The following is a 21118-nucleotide window of genomic DNA, read 5'->3' as shown; positions in this document are numbered from 1 at the left end:
CCAGGGAGTGTAGGACCAGGAGGGTAGGACCAGGGCAAAGAGGATGGAGTGTGCACATCCCTCTGCGGGGGGCTGAACGGGCCCCTGAGCATATACCCATGTCCTAATGCCTGGAGCCGGTGAACGTTACCTTATTTGGGAAAAGGGTCTTTGGCAGATGTAACTCAGCTAAGGTCTCTGGAGGAGATCGCCCTGGATTATGGGGTGGGCCCTAAATTCAATGGCTAGTGTTCTTATAAGAGAAAAGAGCTAGAGAGTTGGGACCCAGACATAGGGTGGAGGGAGCCTCGTGAAGACAGAGGCAAAGACCGGAATGACGGGGCCACAGGCCAAGGGACACCTGGAACCACAAGAAGCTGGAAGAGGTAAGGAAGAAGCTTCCCCTAGAATCTTGAGAGGGAGCACAGCCCTGTGGGCACCTTAATTTCGGATTTCCGGCCTCCAGAACTAGGAGACAACAAACATCTGTTGCTTGAAGCCCCCCAGTTTGTGATGACTTGTTACCGGAGCCCCAGAAAACAAACACAGCCTCCCCTGCGCAGCCGAGTTGTGACACGGAACAGCCACTCTGGACATACCAGCATGTGTGCGGAGACCTGAGCCCCACTCTCCTGGCTGTGAGACCTCAAGCACCAGACTCAGCCTCGGGGTACCCCGTGAAGGGGGCTGGTTGGCCTGTTCCCTTGGGGCTGTAACATGCGACGGTGGAGCGGCCTCAATGCCAGGCGTGTGCTTTCTAAACCCTGATGCGCTCCCAGAGCTCGGGAGCTTGCCTCTCCCCGTTCCTGGCAGCCTCAAGCCCTCCTTGGTTTGTAGCCCCATCACTCCAGCCTGAGCCAGTCTCCACATGGCCTTCTTCCTGGGTCTCTCTGTGTCCTCTCCTCCTCTTACAAGGACACAAGTCACTGGAGGTAGGATCCACCCTGTATCTGCATGGTCTCATCTTGAGGTCCTTAACTAGTTACACCTGCAAAGACCCTGCTTCCAAAGAAGATCATATTACAAGGTTCAGGGTAGACATGAATTTTGGGAGGACACCACTCAAGCCACTCTAGTCGGCCAAGACAGACGGAATGAGGGACTTCCTCACCCACAAACACAAAGATCCCACAAACGACCTCCATATAGAGTAGAAAGGACTTCGCCTTCTCCATGACTTGGCTTAGCTAGGATTTCATTTTCTTCCTCATAAACCCCAGACCCGGTCACCCAATAGCACTGATCCCTGCGGCTATGTAGAAGGGCTCCAGAAAGGACCGGGAGTCTGTCCGGGTGGCGGGAGTTGGCAGAGGGTCCCCTCCCAGCCCCACCATTGTAAGCAAATCACTTACACCTCCCTGGGCTCCCGTTTCGGAGTCATGAAATGAGAAGGTGGCAGAGGAGGCGCCATTTTGGAAATGGGAGACTTTTTTACAGACATGTATCTACACATCTTAGGCACACACCTAAGTGTGCTCAAACCGCTCACAGCTCTACAATCCACATCAAGATCAAGAAGCAGTATCTTTGGCCCCCATAGGTCCCTTCTGGGAACTATTGGCCCTCCAACAGAAACCACTCTCTTGACTTCTAACAGCATAGGTAATTATTTTTTAGTTGAGGTGAAATTCTTAGAACATATAATCTACCATTTTAAAGTAAACAGTTTAGTGGGATCTGGCACATTCATGAAGTCACATAGTCATCACCCCTATCTAGCCCCAGGGCATTTTCATCCCTCCAGGAGACCCCACACCCATTAGCGGTCACCAACCCTCTCCCACCAGTCTGGTATCTGTCTCTTTAGATTTGCCCATTTGGGACATTCCATATAAGTGGAGTCTTGGATTATGTGACCTTGTGTCTGGCTTCTTCCACTCAGCACCGTGATTGTGAGGGCTGTCCCTGCTGCGTGTCAGGATGTGTCAGCGGGTGTCAGCGCGTCTCTCCTTTTTATGGCTGAGTCGACCACATTTTATTTATCCATTTATCCATTCATGGACATTTGGGTTTTTTCCCCATTATGGGCATTGTGAATACTGCCGACAGATTCATCTTTGCCTGTCTTCATATTTCATGTAAAGAGAGTCACGTAAGTATGTGTTCTTTGAGCTGAGGTTGGCGACGCCATGGTGGGGAAACATTTGAGGTCTTTCCTCCAGTGCCCTCAGCTGGCGGACAGCCCTGGGCACCATCTGTCCTTTGTGGCAATGGGTTGGGGGTTCTGGCAGGTAAAACACTCGGCTCCCCAAGAAGGTCCAGGTGGGAGATCTTGCCAGGAGTCCCCCAAAGCTTTCCAGCTAACATTGGAAGGCGGTGGGGGAGGATGGAGGAACTGTGTGGGGACGTGTCACACCAGGCTGGGTGTGGACCTCTCACTGCCCCCAACAACCCTCACCTGTGGGGGCGTCAGCCTTGCCCAGGAGCCTTCGCTTGTCCCTAGATCCCACTGTGGGGAGGCCCCTGTGTAACGACCAATAATGGCTAGCTCTTCAATGTCATTAATTATCCAGTTATGGAACTCAAATGTATCTTACCTGGTGCTTCAATTAACTGCTTGTAAACACTCAGGAAAGCTGCCTCGGCCTCCTGACTTCTCTTACTAAGGGCCACCACCTTTGGAAACAAGAGAGAGAGTCATGTGTAACCATGGCATCCGAGTCTACAAGGAAATATGATCACTTTCCTACATGTGCAAACATGGGATGGGGGGAGGTGATGGGAAATGAAAGTCAAAAGTATGGAGTTAGAAAGTCCAGGTTCGGGCACCTGGGTGGCTCAGTGGGTTAAGACTCTGCCTTCGGCTCAAGTCATGATCTCAGGGTCCTGGGATCGAGCCCCGCATTGGGCTCTCTGCTCAGCAGGGAGCCTGCTTCCCCCCGCAACTCTGCCTGCCTCTCTGCCTACTTGTGACCTCTCTCTCTCTGTCAAATAAATAAATAAAATATTAAAAGAAATAAAGAAAGAAAGAAAGAAAGAAAGTAAGTCCAGGTTCAAATCCTGGCCCCGCTGCATTTTAGCTGTGTGACCTTGGGCACGTCATTGGCCCTCTCTGATCTGACTAAGGTTTCCTCATCTGAAAAATGGGGGAAAAATGGAACCTACCTTCTGGGTCTCTTCTGGGGATGGAATGAAATTGCATGTAAGTGCTTAGCACAGGGCCTGGCAGCAGGTTAGTAGTTATTATTATTGTTTTTGTTATGAAAGGGTCCTGCTGGAGATCCAGATGTGACACATGTTCTGGGGGAAAGTGGCACACATCTGGGGAATATTTCTTGCCACTGAAAATTACAGAGAACTCATTAAAGCTCTTGTGAGATGTCAAACAGCTCAACAAATACTTCCTGGCTGAAGAAAACACAAACGGCCCTGTAACCCCATTGTGAAGAGCTACCTTCCTACGTTTGTTCTCTCGCTCACAGACTTTTTCGTTCTGCCAGTGATGTTCTTTAAGATAAGGTGGGCAAGACATTTCTGGGGCTCAGCACCATCTCATCCCTCCCTGTCCTTGGCTAGGAATTCCAAGCTCTGGCTTCACAGCTGCCTTGGTGCTGGCTCTTGGTAGCCAGTTTCCCTGGCATCATCCTGGGCCTCCCCGGCACACGGCTGGTGTGAGCTCCTGGGTACCTGCAGGTCACCGTCCCTACATCCTCGAGAACACTCTGGGTGGGGTATCTCCCTTTGCACTGGAACATCTTCATTCTCCCTGACAATGATATACCTCTCCCTCTGGTGCCATCTTTCTTCAATGATGAATCTACGGGGAGGATCTACGTGTCAATCTCCCTTTTTCAGAGGTGGGCTTCTCTTACCAATCCCAGGTTTGCCACTTGGGGGAGTGTCTGTTATCAAATTCCTTCCCTTGACATGAGCTCTGTGAATGCACTGTCTGGTGCACAGAAGGTGCTCAACACAATTTGGGGGATGAGCAAATCTAAGAGGGTTGGTTGCCCCAACTCTAGGTCCTGTTTGTGATACCATTTTGGAGAAATGACAAGGGCCAATTCTGAGATGGTCTATTCAGAGAAGGGCCAACTAAGGCACAAGCCATGGATCCAGGCCACCTGGGTTCAAATCCCAGGTCCATCACTTACTATCTTTGTGTCTTTGAGCGGACAGGTCATGGCAATCCCTGTGCCTCTACTTCCCCCTCTGTAAAGTGCAAATAATAACACTACACCCTTCCTTGCTGGAGGGTCAGATGATTTAATACATACAAAGCCCTTTGTAAATCTTATGGGATACATTAAGCCCCATATAGGTCACCTCTTGGTATGACCAACCCCTTCCTTCTTGCCTGTTACAGAGACAAGTTCTGTCCAGTGCTGGGTGATAAACCCCAGCTGTGCTTATCTAGCGTCCTACAAAGACCACCTAAGAAAGGCTCCGCCTCCACACCTCGCAGTGCATACTGGGAAGAAGAATGTGAAAACCACAGTGGTTCTTGTAAGGCCTCCAATATGGCAGCCGCAAATCACAGGTGGCTCTTGAGCACTTGAAACGCAGCAAGCACAGATTGAGATGGGCTGGGAGTGCAAAGTGCACACAAGGTTTCAAAGACTTAGCAAGAGAAAAAGAATGGACAACAGCTCATCGTGTATACTGGTTACATATTGAATTGGTAACCTCTTGGATATGCTGGGTCAAATTAAAATTCATTTCACCTGTTTCCTTTTACTTATTTTTCAATGTAGATACTACAACCTGTAAAAATACATCCATGGATCACATTATATTTCTATTGGACAGCATAGCCTGAAGGTTTTATGAGGTCCACAGAGAATTCGTTGTTTAAGAGAGGTGGAGGGAAAAGTATGGTGGATGTTGAGCAAATGATTTTAAAAAGGTCAGTTACGAAAATTCCCTAAGCTCTCTTGTTATTCTGCGAACAGTGTCTGGTCTTTTAAATTCCAGAGGGAATGATAGTCTCTCATTCACTCAACAAACATTTCCTGAGCACCTACTATGTGCCCTGTGCTGGGAGCTCATCAATGGATGATGCAGACTGGAGCCCTGCCCTCATGGGACTCAGTCCAGCAGGGAGACTGAGATCAAAGCAGATTCTCCAGGTAACTCATTAATTACAAATGCTAAATGCTTCGAGGGGAAAGTAGAAGGGGGCCTTGAGAGTATGTTAAGTGGGGGGAAGCTGGTCCAGTTTGGTGGAGGAAACATTACGCATTGTCTCCTGGAGAAGAGAAAGACAACGGCAAACATAAAGAATGTTCCAGGGGCACCTGGGTGGCTTAGTGGGTTAAAGCCTCTGTTTTCGGCTCAGGTCATGATCCCAGGGTCATGGGATCGAGCCCCACATTGGGCTCTCTGCTCAGCAGGGAGCCTGCTTCCCTTCCTCTCTCTCTGCCTGATTGTGATCTCTGTCAAATAAATAAAATCTTAAAAAAAAAGAAAGAAAGAAAGAAAGAAAGAAAGAAAGAAAGAAAGAAAGAAAGAAAGAAAGAAAATGTTCCAGGATCTAGGAAAGGGAAAAATCAACTGCAGGTCGATTTTTGATCTTGCTGAGATAGACAAGGCACTGTTCCTGTTCTGGGGACTTAGAACTGAGTGGGGGACATAGCTACGTCCAAGAGGAACCACAACATGGGAGAAGGTGATGCAAACACTAGGAAGCAATTAATTCTGAGTTTGGGGGAGCAACCTTGATGGGCCAATAATAATAATTATTATTGTTGTAATACTCAGCATTTACCATGTCCCAGATGCTCTTACTCTCCATGATCATCTCTCTCCATGGACACACCAATCAGTAAAGGTAGCTGCTGTCATTATCCCTACTACATAGATGAGAAAACCTTGATGACACTGAATAACTTGCCAAAGGTCACCCAGTAAGTAGACAGCACAGTGGGATTCATACGAGGTCTGGGGGTTCAAATTCCTGCTCTGATCCAGATGCTGGGCCCTTTCTCCTGGATAGAAAAACCATCCCACTCAGTGAGGATAGTTGCTTGGACCCTATATGTTGCCTCGTGACATCATCTATGTCTGTACCAGGTCATAGGCTGCTGTGTTGCTGATCTGAAGCCCAGAAAAGCTATGAGAAATGAAAGTAATTCATCTTCTGAGCCCTAGATGGGAAATTATCAAAGATGAGCCAGCAAAGTCTGAATGTTTCATTTTATAATCATCTATGCTGAGCATGTGTGGGGCTTGGGAAAAGGCATAAGAACGTTGCATTGACTTGGGGCCCCTGGGTGGTTCAGTTGCTTAAGCAGCCGACTCTTGTGTTTCAGCTCAGGTCATGATCTCAGTGCCGTGGGCCTGAGCCCTGCGTCCAGCTCTGCGCTCTGTGCACAGCCTTTGGATTCCCTCTCCTTCCAGCTCATGCACGAGCCCTCTCTCTCTCTCTCTCTCAAATAAATAAATAAAATCTTAAAAAAAAAAAAAAAAAAAGAATGTTCCATTGACTGCTAAAAAGGAACGGTGAGCAGGGTTGGGGCAAATACCAGAAGATTCCTTCAATGCTTCCCTGTCCCTGCCTATAGTGCCTTCTGCTTTCTTCTTACAGTGCTTATCAGTTCGTAAGGGCATGTTGTTTACCAATGTGACTGTCTCCTTATGATACTGGTCTGCCCACTGGAGCTACACTGTCCAATACAGCAGCCGCTGGCACACGTGGCCACTAAGCACTTGAAATGGGACTATTCCAAATTCAGATGGGCTATGGGTGTAAAATATGGGATTTTTAAGTCTCAGGATGAAAAAAGGGTTGTAAAATACCTCAGTACTTTTTTTTTTTTTTAAAGATTTTATTTATTTATTTGACAGAGAGAGATCACAAGTAGACGGAGAGGCAGGCAGAGAGAGAGAGAGAGGGAAGCAGGCTCCCTGCTGAGCAGAGAGCCTGATTCGGGCCTCGATCCCAGGACCCTGAGATCATGACCTGAGCCGAAGGCAGCGGCTTAACCCACTGAGCCACCCAGGCGCCCCCTCAGTACTTTAAAAAAAAAAGATTTTATTTATCTGAGAGAGAGAGAGAGAGAATGAGCAGGGGTGGGGGGAGGCAGGACAGAGGGAGAAGCAGGCTCTCTGCTGAGCAGGGAGCCCGACAGGGCGCTCAATCCCAGGACCCTGAGATCATGACCTAAGCCTAGGGCAGATGCTTAACAGACTGAGCCACCCAGGCAATCCATCTCAGTAACTTTTTATATTGATTTTATGTGAAATGATAACACTGTGGAATTACTGGGTTCAGTAAAATATATTATTAAAATTAAATTCACCTGTTTCTTTTTACTTTGTAATGTAGCTATTAGAAAAATTTAAATTACATATATGGCTTGCATTATATTTCTACTGGATAGTGTTGGTCTAAATCAAGGGTTGGGGTTGGCGAACTATGGTCCTTAGGCCAAATGTGGACCTTCATCTGTTCGTGTAAATAAAGTTTTCTTGGAATACAGTTGCAGCCATTCTTTTATTTATTGTCTATGGCTGCTTTCATGCTATAACGGCCTAGTTGCATAGTTGTGACAAAGACACTGGCTGTAAAATAAAAAATATGTGGGGGCACCTGGTTGGTGCCAATAGAGTCAATAGAGCACGTGACTCTTGGTCTTGGAGTCATTGAGTTTGAGCTCCATGGTGGGGGTAGTGATTACTTAAAATAAGATAAAATAGGGGTGCCTGCGTGGTGAAGCATCTGACTCTTGGTTTTGGCTTGGTCATGATCTCAGGATCATGAGATGGGGCTCTATGTTGGGCTCTGTGCTCAGCGGGGAGCCTGCTTGGGGGTTCTCTCCCTCTGTGCCTTCCCCCTGCTCACACATGCGTGCTCTCTCGTTGTCTAAAATAAATACATACATACATACATACATACATAAATAAGTCTTATAAAATAAAATAAAAAAATATTTACTATCTGGCCCTTTATAGAAAATGTTTGCCAATCCCTGCTTTCGAGACTCATCTAATGACTGGACAATATTTTCAAAAGCAGAGATCAAACGGCTCTCAGTTTTAATCAGTTCAAGTTCAGGGCTTCCCACAGTAAAGACGACTTGCAGATAGGGAGCCATGTGGATGCCCTGCCTTGTTCAATCTTGTTTTAGAACAATAACCCTGTCTGTTTCTAGAAGGCCAGGTCAAAATTTCTAATGGCATTAGAGCCCGATCTGGTGCTGGGCCTAATGTCATTAAGCATTTCTTGGCCTTAGTTTGTTCAACCATCAAGTGGGAAAGATACTCTCCATCTGCCTAGGAAGCTACTGGGGAGGAATGGGCGAGCATGTGGCAAAGAGTGGCCACAGAAGTTGGCAAAAAGCTTTTTAATAAGGCACTTAATTAATTTTTCTTCTGACCACACAGGATGTCTTTTCCAAAGTCTGCAACTTTAGCGTGTTTCAACCACGTGCCCAGACAGGTTAGCCCGGCACAAGTAAAAGGCCATGTGTGTCTTTGCCTCATGGCTGGGCCCGACCACACAGAAGGGCGGGAGAAAGTGTCCAGGATAACAGATTTGGCTTGTGACAGGCAGATCTTTGAAGGCCATCTGGGGAAGGAGGAGGAGGAGGAGGTGGCGGCCAGCTACAGACACCAAGAAGGTCACCATCAGAAATAGCTCAGCGTCTGATGGAGCACGTGGCATTTGCACCACCCGCTATAATACGAGGGGTGAAAACGTGTTGGTCCCCCAAGTATGAAAATAACAGGTGCAAAACCAGTTAAGTCAGGGGAGAGGCAAAAGCCTGTTCTGGCTACTTAGCTCTCATCTGTCAAGTGGTTAAAAGTAGCAAATTTGGGGGCCTCCTGAAGCTGAGCTTCCACGAGCTGTCCGAGCTAGTGGTGACAACAGCCGCTGGCTATCGAGAACTTCTCTGTCCCAGCTCTTTACAAAGAATGGTCAGAACTTCTGGGAACTGAACCTTATTCTGCACTCAGTGCTTTATTTTTGGATTCTCCTCCAGTTCTCAGATGTGAGCCCGGTTATGGCCCCCTGTTCTACAGAGGAAGAAATGGACAAAACTAGTCGGTGGCAGAGGTGGCCCAGTCTTCTCATTCCAGGGCTCAGGCTTCAACCAGAAATCAGTGCTTCCCAAAGCATGTTACACGCTCCCCTGGGCATGGACAGGAGGACCTGTGATCAAGTCCGCACACACTTTCTGCGTGGATATGTACAGAATATACCAACAAAATGGACGCTTCGACAAGAGCTGCTGGAAAAAGTCCCCTTCAATTCAGCGCAGCCCAATGTTTTCACAAATGCATTTAAGCCACAGAACTTTTTGTTTTGGAGAGTGAACCTGGAAACTAGGGTTCTGTGGAACACACTTTGAGAACAGTTTTCCTTTACCACTGGGTCCCGGGCCCTGGGGAGGGTGGGTGTGGTGGTTCTGGGAGACAGAAATGGGTGTGTCTGAAGTGGCAAGATTCTGGAAGAAACTGAAGACTTATGGACAATGGAGAGGAGGCGGGGTGCTCTGATGATCTCAGGATCAGGACCTCTGAGGAGGATGAAGAGGAACTGAGATCTGGGGAGAGAAGGAATCAGCTCAGGAAGGCAAGGGGTGTGGGGCGTGCCCTTAAATGCTGAGGTCTGGTTCTCCCTCTGGAGGCCGGGGGTGCAGATCTGAGGGGATGCACGGGGAGCCAGGGGGCATGGAGAACTCTGGTGTACGTGGGCACTGCGGGGAGCACGGAGAAGGGGGTGCGGAGGGCTGCGGTATTCGTAGGCACTGAGGGGAGCACGGAGAAGGGGGTGTGGAGGGCTGTGGTGTTCATGGGCACTGGGGGAGTACAGAGAAGGGGGTGCAGAGGGCTGCGGTGTTCGTGGGCACTGCGGGGAGCATGGAGAAGGGGGTGATGGAGAGTCAGGGAGGCACCAACATGGGAGGCAGCATGGAATAAGAGGGTCCGTATGAAGGGGGAGCATCGAGTGGGGGCACAGACCCTGAGGGGAGCAGTAAGGGGGTACATGGAGAATGAGGGGGGCAGAGGCATGTGGAGGATGAAAGACAGGAAGAAACCCAGACGCTGTGAATGGGGGAAGCAAGTTGTTCACCATGGGGGCTGCTCAGAGGCTGGGGAGGTTTGGTGCCCAGGTCCAAGGGCGTCCTGGAGAACAAATTCAAAAGATGATCAGGAGATAAATTCCTGATTCAGGACAAGGTGGAGGCAAAAGATGAGGAGGGCTGTGGGGTATATTTAGCCAAGAGAGAGGAGCAGATTCAGGGGGACATACCCAAGAATGGTATGTAATCAGCTAAAGATCTTTCTGGCCATTATGTTGATAGCTGTAAATATTCCAGAGGGGGGTGGACCAGGGGTGACAGGATGAAGGAAATTTCAAGGAGGCTCTGTCTTAGAAAGCTCTAAGTTCTCAAAGTGAGCTACCTTATGAGATACTGAGCTCCCCATGAGGTGAAGCATCAAAGTAGACAACTACCCATCTGGGAGGCTGTAAAGGTACTCAGGGAGACCCGCATAGGGAGGTCTGACTCGACTATCCAGAAGACTCACATGTGATTCTAAGATGAGTCTTAGATAAAGTCTGATAGATCGATCCCTTTTCTTTATAGTAATATTCTGGTTTTCTACCGCCTGTAAAACAGGATAACATTTATCCTGGGCCGGTATAAGAACTGGTGTCATTGGGACGCCCGCGTGGCTCACTCGGTTGGACGACTGCCTTCGGCTCAGGTCATGATCCCGGAGTCCCGGGATCGAGTCCCGCATCGGGCTCCCAGCTCCATGGGGAGTCTGCTTCTCCCTCGGACCTTCTCCTCACTCATGCTCTCTCTCACTGTCTCTCTCTCAAATAAATAAATAAAATCTTAAAAAAAAAAAAAAAAGAACTGGTGTCATTAATAGTAGCAGTGACTCTGTCAGGCGCTGTGTTATGTGTTGGGCGTGTATTATCTCACTTAATCCTCATAACTCTGAGGAGGTGGTGTTACTGCCCATTTAATGGATGAAGATATTGAGGCATGGAATGGAGAAGGCCATAGCCTGTGGGAGTTGGGACCCAGATTCAGCTTAGCTGGACTCCAAACCCCATGCTTCCAATCCCTGCTTGGGACTGACTCTAGTGGGAGTTTTGTGGAAGCAGCTGGAATGTCTGAAAGAGTGGGAGGAGCTAGGTGGTCAGGGGACTGGGAGGCCAGGAGGAGCCAAGCACCCAGGTCTTCAGCAGAATTTGACTCCCCCTGCCTTACACAGTGTGTTTGCTGGGAGCTCCATTCCTGGGTTGAGTGCTAACGCTCTCTCTGCTATAAATCACTGATGTGGCTGAGCAAATGAAAATTACAATTTAATGTCAGGCTTAAATAAGAAATAAGAGTTTGACTCTTATTTTTGTTGGCTATTGTTGATCTGGGCTCTCTCGGCTCCTACCACATGAGGCAGAAGCCTGAGACCCTCTCTGGCCTTCTGAGATCTTGGGTGGCATTCCCTGGAGGATCATGGGGGTTCCAGAAAGACCTCATTCTAGGGGCTCAGAAATCAACATCAGACACTTCCATATCCTGATAGGATGGAGCAGAATTAATGCATCTGGCCACCTGTCACTATTTTGAATCCTCAGGTGTAAATTGCTAATTCAAATTCCATGCTTGAGCTCTGAGACTACCCCCCCTTCTCTAGGGCTGCAGGTCCAGCTTCTAGATACTCCCCTCAATGCCTCAACCTGCAACGGTAATGGACATGGGCAGGAGCTCAATAACTACAACAATAACAGGTGGTGTTTACTGAGCACCTACTATGTGTGTGCCTGAGGGGAACCATCCTGCCCCCTCCCCAAGTCCCTCAAACACATACTCAGTGCTGTACATGCATTAACTCACTTGATCCTTGCAAAACTCTCATGAGGTGCTGGTGTTCCAAAATGAACTGTGTTCCTCTGAATCTGTATGTTGAAGACCAACTTCCAGTGTGACTATATTTAGTGATAGGGCCTTTAAAGAGGTATTTAAAATTAAATGATGTCAAAATGGCAGGTCCCTGATCCTATAAGACTAATGTTCTTTTTTTTTTAAGATTTTATTTATTTATAAATATTTTATTTATTTATTTGACAGAGAGAGAGACAGTGAGAGAGGGAACACAAGGAGGGGGAGTGGGAGAGGGAGAAGCAGGCTTCCTGCTGAGCAGGGAGCCCAAAGCGTGCTTCAATCCCAGGACCCTGGGATCATGACCTGAGCCAAAGGCAGACACTTAACCAATTAAGCCACCCAGGTGCCCCAAAGATTTTACCTTTTTAAAATGTAATCTCTACTCCCAATGTGGGGCTCGAACTCACGACCTGGGGATCAACAGTCACATGCTCTATCAACTGAGCCAGCCAGGAGCCTCAAAACTAATGTCCTTATAAGAAGTGGAAGAGCCCCCAGGGATGTAGGAGCAAAGAGGTACATAGTGAGAAGGCAGCTGTCTATAAGCCGAGGAGAGAGCTCTCACCAGAAACCAACTGTGCCAGCACCATGATCTTGGGACTTTCTGCCTCCAGAACTGTGAGAAAATAAAATCCTATTGTTTCAGACACCCAGTCTGTGGTATTCTGTTAGCCCGATCTAAGGCAGGTGGGCTCTATGGTTATTCCCATTTTAAAGATGAGAAAACTGAGGCACAAAGAGTTTAAAGAGCAACCAAGGATGTAGCAGCTCTTTAGGGAGGCATAGGGTTTGGGCAATCTGCTGTCTTGGGGACTAAAATATTACTTTGATAGGAGGCAGAAAGAAGCCAGCAGGCTGGGGCCCTTTTACTGAGAGGATGGACAAATGGTTGTTAATGGGACCATATGACACATGCCAAAAGGGAAAACAGCTGTTTGACAGCAGAGGTTTGAGATTTTAGAAACCAGGTCTCTTGCAGCAGGTTATACTTTTAGCCCTAGCTGTTTTCCCCTGAATACACTGTTGGGATGAGTCATGCAAGCACCCCTTCCCTGAGGAGTCATTCCCAGACTCGCCCAGCTCCAGAAGCCGTCTTCTCAAGCCGGGATTTGTCAGCTCTTAGGTCTGGCTCCGGGAAAGTGGGTCTGTCCATTCATTGCTCTGTTCCCCTTCAGGCAACTCTGTGCACAGCAGGTACTCAATAAACAACTGCTGAATAATGAGCCTCAGTGTTTCTATGTCATTCTTGGGGGTGATTCTAAGGCTGGAGAGAAACTGGTAGAAGTGGGCGTCCCTCCTTATTGAGCACCTCTTAAAGATGGAGGCTGTTCTAGGCATTGGGCATTCAGCACCAACCAGGACTGAATGAAACCCATACCCTTGTGGACCTGACACTCTAAAGGCAGAGATGGGCAATAAAATAAATCATATTATAGAATGTGTGAACATGACCAAGTGCAGGAGAGGAAAATAAAGCAGGGAGAAGGACGCAGGTTTGGGGGAGGGTGTGCACTGCCTAGCAGGGCCAGGGAAGGCCCTGGGACTAAGTTGTGCAGTGATCTGGGGGAAGAGTATTCCAGGCAGTGAGAACAGCAGGTGCAAAGGCCCTGGGGCAGAAGTGAGTTTGGCTTGAGTAACAGCAAAGAGGTCACTGTAGTGGTAGAAGGTAAGTGGAAGGGGAGAGAAGGAGAAGGGCGGGGTGTAACCTTGCAGGCTACTGTGAAGACTTGGGATTTTTTTCCTCTAAGGAGGATGAGAAGTCATGCCAGGGTTTGAGTCCAGAAAGAGACATGATCTGACATTCGTTTTAACAGGATGCCTTTGGCTGTTGCGTGGAAAATGGACTGAGTCTAGCTCTGATAGAAGCAGGGAGACCGGAGAGGTGGCTACTGTAACAGTCTGGGCAAGCAAGGACGCCAGCTCAGAGCAGGGTGTTGGCAGCAGAAGTGGGAGAAATGCTCGGGTCTGGATGGATGTGAATTCAAGCCACAGGCTTTGTTCCTCAGGAACACAGAGATGATTGGGGGGTGGTGGTGAGAGGGGAATCAGAGGGACTCCGTAGCTGGAGGCACGAACAACTGGATGATCTTAAATGGCCACTGCTATGATTTTTCTCCCCCCTTCGCAGCCCAGCACGGGGCAGGTCAGGAGTGGGCACTAACCCAACACTGACTGAATGAACAAACGAATGAATGAGATAAGAGGTTCTCTGAGCTAATCTTACAAACTACAAACTTAAAAAAAAAAAACCCTCATCAGGAAGGATAATGGAGAATCATGCCCCCAGAGCAGACCAAACCAGGCTGTGGTCTCGGAGGCTCTGTAGGAGGTCTCTTGCGGGCTCTCTGACGGAGTAACAGAGGAGCCCAAGGTGGGAGGGGTCAGAGGCCCAGGATGGGCCCCAGAGAACCCCGGTGCTTGTCTTAGGGAAGCCAACAGCTGGGTAGAAAACAGGAGAAGCTAGACCTAGGAGTGAGTAGATGTAGGTTCTGGTTTTGGCTGGGGCCTCGAGACCCTGCTCATCTTTGAGAAAGGCACACCCCCTTTCCTAGCCTCAGTTCCCCCATCTGTAAAGTGAAGGTGCTGGCCTTAAGTTCCTTTCCGACTTTGTTGTGTGATGATTCTAACTCACCTAGGTAGACAGAAAGACAGACACTCTCCTCCCCACACACTGATCCCCACCCCACCGGTATTTTAATCAAAGGCAGTGCAAGGCTTAGGAGCCCACCCAGGTTTTGACTGAGGGGTGGGTCTGCTGGGAGAGGATGAGGCAGGGGAGAAAAACACTGTGCAATTTTATTCTAATATTTGTAATTATTCCCAGGCTAAAAATAAGGCACGGAGAAAAGTGTTTTCAAATGTCGGCATTAATGAACACTTTTTATCCAACATAATACAGGCCCCCAAATGCATCTGATGTTAGGCTCCCTGAGATCTTGTGAGCAGCGCCCCACGCCGGGCTGGCTTTCATGGCTTGGAAGCGGTGCAGAAATGAAATGTCCCACAAGTGCAGGCTGGCAGGCTTGCTATTAGCAAGAGTATAATCATCAATTACGTCCAATCACAAACTACTGATTTTATAATTATCAAATGAAGTTCTAACTTCTCACCTCTGCTCAGTGGCAACTAATATAATCTCTCAGTTCAAAAAGGAAGCTTTTTTCTTTTTCCTTTTCCTCTCGTGCTCTCTCTTCTGGGGAAAAGAATTTCCAGGTCTCCACGTAAGACTGCATTTAAATTGCTTGTCACTCAAAACAAAGGCGAACCACTCATTTGTAATTCACCAGCCACCTGAACAGACTGCCTGTTTTCCTTTAAGCATCCATGCACTGAAGCACAAAGATCATTTTTCTATTGTTAAAATTGTATAAGCCAGGGCTTTTTTTAGCAGCGAATACACAATTTCACTTCTCTTCCGAGGGCTCCTGGCATAAAAGGGACAGGAGGCTTTCTTTAGTGCCTTACAAATAAATTTCACTTTGGGGTATTAAAAAAATAAACTATATGCTCATATAATAAGCCACAAAGCCATATATGTGTATATATATATATATATATATATATATACACACACACATGTATATATATGTGTATATATATACATGTATATATATATTGTATATATGTGTATATATATGTATATATGTATATATATATATATATAAATATATTCAGGACAGGAGTTGTGTTTTCTTGTCCTGCCCGCCAGGGTGTGGCCAGTGGATGAAGCTGGATGATTGAGATTCATTCTCATGGGTGCTGGAAGCATCTGTGTCTAATTTCCTCTTTTTGGGAGCTGGCGATACCGCAAACGTGGCTCCATGCTGATTGGCATTTGGCCGGCAGGCTATGAAAGTAGAAACAACCCAGGGGTGGGTGCCCCCAGCTCAGCCTTGCTGTTCTAGCCAAAGGCAGGCTCCAGCTGTGCGTCTGACTTGGTGGCTACCTCACCCCAGAGGGACGAGCTATGGATGGCTGTCACGCAGCCCCTGCATGCAACTGACTTCTTGTGGATCAGCCGTTGAGGGCCAGACTTGCTTCGCTAACAGCTCAGTTTTTCTGCCTAACTGATTATAATCATAATACTTCCAATTTTAATCTAGAGCTTTTTATAATGTACAAAGACCTTTCACAGAAATTAGTGCGTCTGAGGCTCCACACACTCCCAGGGGTGTCCCAGGAAAGGGAGTGTGGTTGTTTGAGAGGCCCAGAGAGGCCCACAGTGGCTCCAAGTCACACAGCAAGGGCTAAACTAGGGTGTGAAAGGGGTCTTTGGACTCAGAGCCAGCTGTGGGGCAGGGAATTAGGGGCTGGAATTTGTGTGACGCCCAACCTTAAATGGGAAAGTAGCTTCCATTTTGGGTAAATTAGAACAGACTCGGGTTCACCTCTAAAATGTCCCCTTCATGTGCCTGAATGTGCGACACTTCCTGAGTGGGAGAGTAAAAAATGGGGTTCCTGCCAGCCCACCAGAAGTTATTCATAAGCTACAGCCGGTCTTTCTCTGCAGTAGCCGTGGGGACGAACAAAGATTCTTGATTTAAAATAACAGTGAAACTATTCTGTATGATGGTGGATAGACGTTATGCCATTTGTCAAAACCCACAAAATGTGCAACACAAAGAGTGACCCCTAATGTAAAGGATAGACTTTAGTTGATAACAATGTATCAATGTGGGGCGCCTGGGTGGCTCAGTGGGTTAAAGCCTCTGCCTTTGGCTCAGGTCATGATCCCAGGGTCCTGGGATCGAGCCCCGCATCGGGCTCTCTGCTCAGCAGGGAGCCTGCTTCCTCCTCTCTCTCTGCCTGCCTCTCTGCCTACTTGTGATCTCTGTCTGTCAAATAAATAAATAAATAAAAAATCTTAAAAAAAACAATGTATCAATGTTGGTTTAGCAATTGTAACAAATATACCTCACTAAGGGAAGATGTTAGGGGAAACAGGGTGGGGGTGAAGGGAATAGGGAATGTATGAAAGCTCTAAACTGTCTGTTCAAATTCTCTCTAACTGCTCAAAAAAGTCTATTAACTTAAAAAAAAAAAGTAGTAGTGTACACGTATAAAGCAGTTACTCTCTGCCAGGCACTGCTGAGTGTTTCCCATATTAAGTCATTTAATCCACACAATAGCTCTATGAGATTAGTATCATTATCTTTCTCATTTTATCCGTGGGGAAAGCAAGCATCAGAGAGGTGAAGTAATTTGCCCAAAGTCACACAGCAAGTGGCAAGGCTATTTCACACCCTGGGCTCCAGAGTCTACGCCTTAGCTGTGAGAGTAATGGGGTTATCACTGAGTCCTCACCCAAAGCCTGTCCCGCTCTCCATGGGATATGGTTGTGTAAGCATCCCACCATGCTCATGGGGGTCACAAAATATATTAGACTGGGGGTCATGAACGGTGGGGTCCAGGGCCAGATGCACCCCAAGGGCATATTTTCTTGGACCCTCCAGTGTTTTAAAAATATTTGAGGCATCAAAATTCATCAAGTTACACACTTAAGATTTGCGCATTTTACCGTATGTAAATTACACCTCCATAAAGTACTGTGAGCATGAAAATATGTGCATATATATTGAGCCAGCATTTAAAAACCAGAAGAGATCCAAATTGCTGGTTTCTCTTGGAAAATCAGAGGATCTGGCTACCCTGGGCCTACGTTTCCACTGACAACCATTGCCTGGAGCCAACTAGCTGTCTCCTGCTGAGACAAGCTGGGGGGTCTCAATTCCCCCAAGCCTCCCGGCCTCCTGCAGTACAGGTGTGGGCCTATCTGGACCCCCAAAGGCATCGGCATTTTCTCTCTGTCCTAGACAGACACTCCTTTCCCTCCTTGCTTTGTCTTCACCACATTCTTCTTGAGTTCTGTCCCCTTCCTACCTCCTCGTCCTCTTCAAATTGTGATTTTGCAGTCTGATGAAAACCAGGAGTGAAGGGCAGAATGTCCCATACTGGTCCTACTTCTCGCTTCCATGCAGCCCCATGTGGCTGGCAAACTGCCTTTCCCAAATGCACCAAGATCGTTGTGTGAGCCCTCCATGGAATAAGTACGGAATGGTCAGGTCCTCCCACTCAAGTCTACCCGGGCTCAGAGAAAAGAGGCCATTTAAAGCATCTGGATGATTCTGCTTTCCTGGTGGTGAGGGACTCGTAGGCAAAGTTGAGAAAGAACTAGCAGGGCTTGGTAATCTGTATATTCTGGTGAGAGTGGTGAAGCCAAGTCGGGCCTGGAGAGGAAGGGGTGAGTTCACAAGTCGGGGGGAGAGAAGAGCAAGGGGGTGCATGCAGCAGAGGCTTAATAAAGGCCTGGGGCTTCAAGGAAAGACCACAGAGCACAAGGCTGAGTGACCGGGCTCTGAAGCCTGCATCCCTGGCTGTGTGACTCTGAGCCAGTCCCTGAACTCTCAGAGTCTCAGCCTTCATAACTGTAAAATGGGTACAATGATATGAAGAGCTACTGGGGCATCCAATCAATCAAGGCAGTAAAAGAGCTGGCATGGTGCTCACTTAGCTCGCTCTGTATGAATGTGCATGGGATGGATATGAACATCCTTTCTTGACCTCTGTGTGCCTCCTTTCTCCACTTAAGAGATCAGCTTGGCTGTGAAGGCACAGCAGCTAAAAGAAAAGCTTTGTTCACTCTTATACGGAATGAAGATGGCCAAGTCATAGATGGTTCTGGGGATTTCTGGGCAAAGGGTTCCAACAGTATTAGAAGTTGATGCTTTCCACAGGGAATGTGGGAGGTGGAAGCTGCTGGAACAACAGGGCCAGAGCCAAATTGCCAGTGTGGGCAGAGGGTCAGGGATGCCAAGAACCACCCCAGGCTGCCCCTCTGAAACAGCCACCAGCACCCTCTGAAATGTGGAGCGGTCCAGGGGTCAGTGCGCCCAGCTCCAACGACAGCTGCTGCCTCCTGAGCCCACTCAATGGCCCTGAGCTGGGCCCTGAGCTCTCTCTGCCCCATGCTCCATCAGCCATGTGCCCTGGCATCCTTGCACCCGGAGGAAGGACTGCAGGGGTCCCAGGTGGCTGCGAGAGGGGAGATTGTGGAAGTTCTCCAAAATGCCAGCTCCGAAGAGCAGAGTTAAAAGAGCATGCATGCCCTTTATGGAGAGGCGGCCACCCAAATGTCACGAAGCACCACCCTGCCCGGGCTTTTAAATATAGCAATGTCCTTTCTGGATGTCTTTGAGGAGTGTGACTCGAGACAGGCCCATGAGGCCTCAGCTGGACACTCAGGGCACTACTCAGCCGGGGCCACTCTGCCTGTAACTTCCAGCCGTGGTTCTCAGGGGCCGCTCAGCTTCCTGAAGGAGGCTGATGCCATTCCCAGTCCCTCTTACTTCTTTGTGGCCCTGGGCGGCTGCTGGCCGTCTCTGAGCCTTTGTTTCCATATCTCAGCGATACAGTAAAGATTAAAGGTGATATGCATTAATATTGCTCAGCTCACAGACTGGCAAACAGATGGTACATAATAGAGGTTGATTCTACTGCTACGCATTATGATCTTCAGTGTGCCAAGCACTATGAGGGGATGATGAACCCCAAACCCAGCCGACAAGTCCTAGAGTAAGAGAGACAGACCATGGAAAAGGGCAGAAAGCAAGAAGCACTTTGGAGAGAGAGTCAAGGAGGGAGTGGCTTATCTTGCAGGGGCACTGCCTAGAGGAGGGCTTCAAGGAGGAGGCACTGGCTCACAAAGGCTGAGCAGGTCATTGATGTGCAGAGGGTGGAGAAGGTGGTGAGTGCCAAGATGGGAGGTGAGAAAGAGCCCAGAGTAATCAGATGATACTCACTGCCCCTCCCTCCAAGTCTGAAGTAGCAAACAGGGGGTCCGTCCGTGGTCCAAATCCCCTCATGAACTTGGTTTTGTTCAGGTTTAAAAAAATGTTCATTTTTAGCCAACATTTAAAAATCAAGAGGTTTTTACATAAAAATCGAGATTTCCAGCTTGTCTGGAAAAATTAGAAAACGTGGCCACAGCAGGCTTACATTCCTGCATAACAAGACTATAAAACAATCCCCCTCAGAAAGAATATCGAATACTTACTGAGTACTTAAAGTGTGCCAGGCACTGTTTGTGTTTCACACACACACTAAGTCTAAAAATGCTCATCATAAAAGCCCTATAGGGCAGGTGCAGTGATGCGCAGTACTAGCAAAGGTTTAACACCTGGTTATGTGGTTGGGGAAAAAAGGCCCTGCTTTGTAGTATTTGCCAATTTCTGTGGCATAAATATTCCCACTGTGGCAGATTTCAAGCTACCTCACTGACCAAAGGAAGGCACTGTATGAGCCCCTCCAGCACATCAGTGGTAGGTGAAGGTATTGTTTTTAGTCCCCAGAAGAGGAAACAGAGGCACAGAGAGGTCAAGACACTTGCTCAACGTCACACAGGCAGGAGAGTGGGCAGAGCAGCGATCTGGAGACAGGCAGCCTGGCTTCCAAGTTTGTGCTCTCAGCCTACATTCTGTGCTGCAAGACCAGACTTCTACAGTTAGCTCGAGCTGGGCAGAGGCCACTCAACGCAGGCTTGCCTCTCTCCACTCCTGTCATCTTAGCTGTGTCTGCATTGCTCATTCAGCTTACCCGCGGGGCCCCTGTATCCCTGCTTTGGGGTATGAAATGGCACCCTGCCCCCAACATTTCCCCCTACTCTACTGGGAACCTCATCAGGTACCTGGACACAAACAGAAGGCACCCAGGGTGGGGGACAACCAGCTTCTTTTCCTCTATCCCAACCCCGTCCACTAGCACCTGGCACAGAATGCCAGTGCAAATCTTTAGTTCAAATGATCTCTTCACACTTTCTCTCATTCTCTCTTTGCCAGGGGCACTAACAGAATCAATTTAATGGAAGAAATTTTTCTCTTCCCCTCTTCACCTTCCCACCACCCCATATGACAAAACTTGGGAAAAACCTGATTTTTAGGGGGAAAATATTAAAAAAGCAGTTCACTTTAGGTTAGACATGCAAAGGTTGCTGCATCCTCTGTACTTTGTTGGGGGAAGGCGTTTCCGTTTTTCAGGGGGAGGGGGCTCAGATGGGGAACCCCATCTTCTTTGCTGTTTTCTCAAAGACAGGCAACCCTTGCAAAGCCCCCGATAACTCTCATCCTCCCAACTGAGAGCCCAGGATGGCAGCAAATGAAGGAAAGGCATATGTTTGGTGGGAAACGTGGAAATAATCAAGTGAGAGTAGATTCATGTAAATAATTTAATTACCATGCACAGCTATGAAATCTCTTGGTTTCCGCTTCCATTATTAATGATGAATGTTAACTATCAGA

At 48.0% G+C, this 21118-nt stretch overlaps 1 protein-coding gene across 4 annotated transcripts in view; it reads right to left on the bottom strand.

The window, feature by feature from the left end:
• CUX2 (cut like homeobox 2) overlaps positions 1 to 21118 on the bottom strand; it is a 258224-nt gene that overhangs the window by 54521 nt on the left and 182585 nt on the right. For all 4 annotated transcript variants that reach the window (XM_047697621.1, XM_047697624.1, XM_047697622.1 and 1 more), the window contains exon 4: positions 2517 to 2595. In XM_047697621.1, coding sequence (XP_047553577.1) covers positions 2517 to 2595 — 79 coding nt within the window. The remainder of the gene's footprint in view (positions 1 to 2516; positions 2596 to 21118) is intronic.

The sequence above is a fragment of the Lutra lutra genome, chromosome 12 (genome assembly GCF_902655055.1).
Source record: "Lutra lutra chromosome 12, mLutLut1.2, whole genome shotgun sequence".
In the NCBI taxonomy this organism is placed as follows: domain Eukaryota; kingdom Metazoa; phylum Chordata; class Mammalia; order Carnivora; family Mustelidae; genus Lutra; species Lutra lutra.
Note: the sequence above shows the minus strand (reverse complement) of the source record. Positions and strands in the feature narration are given on the sequence as shown.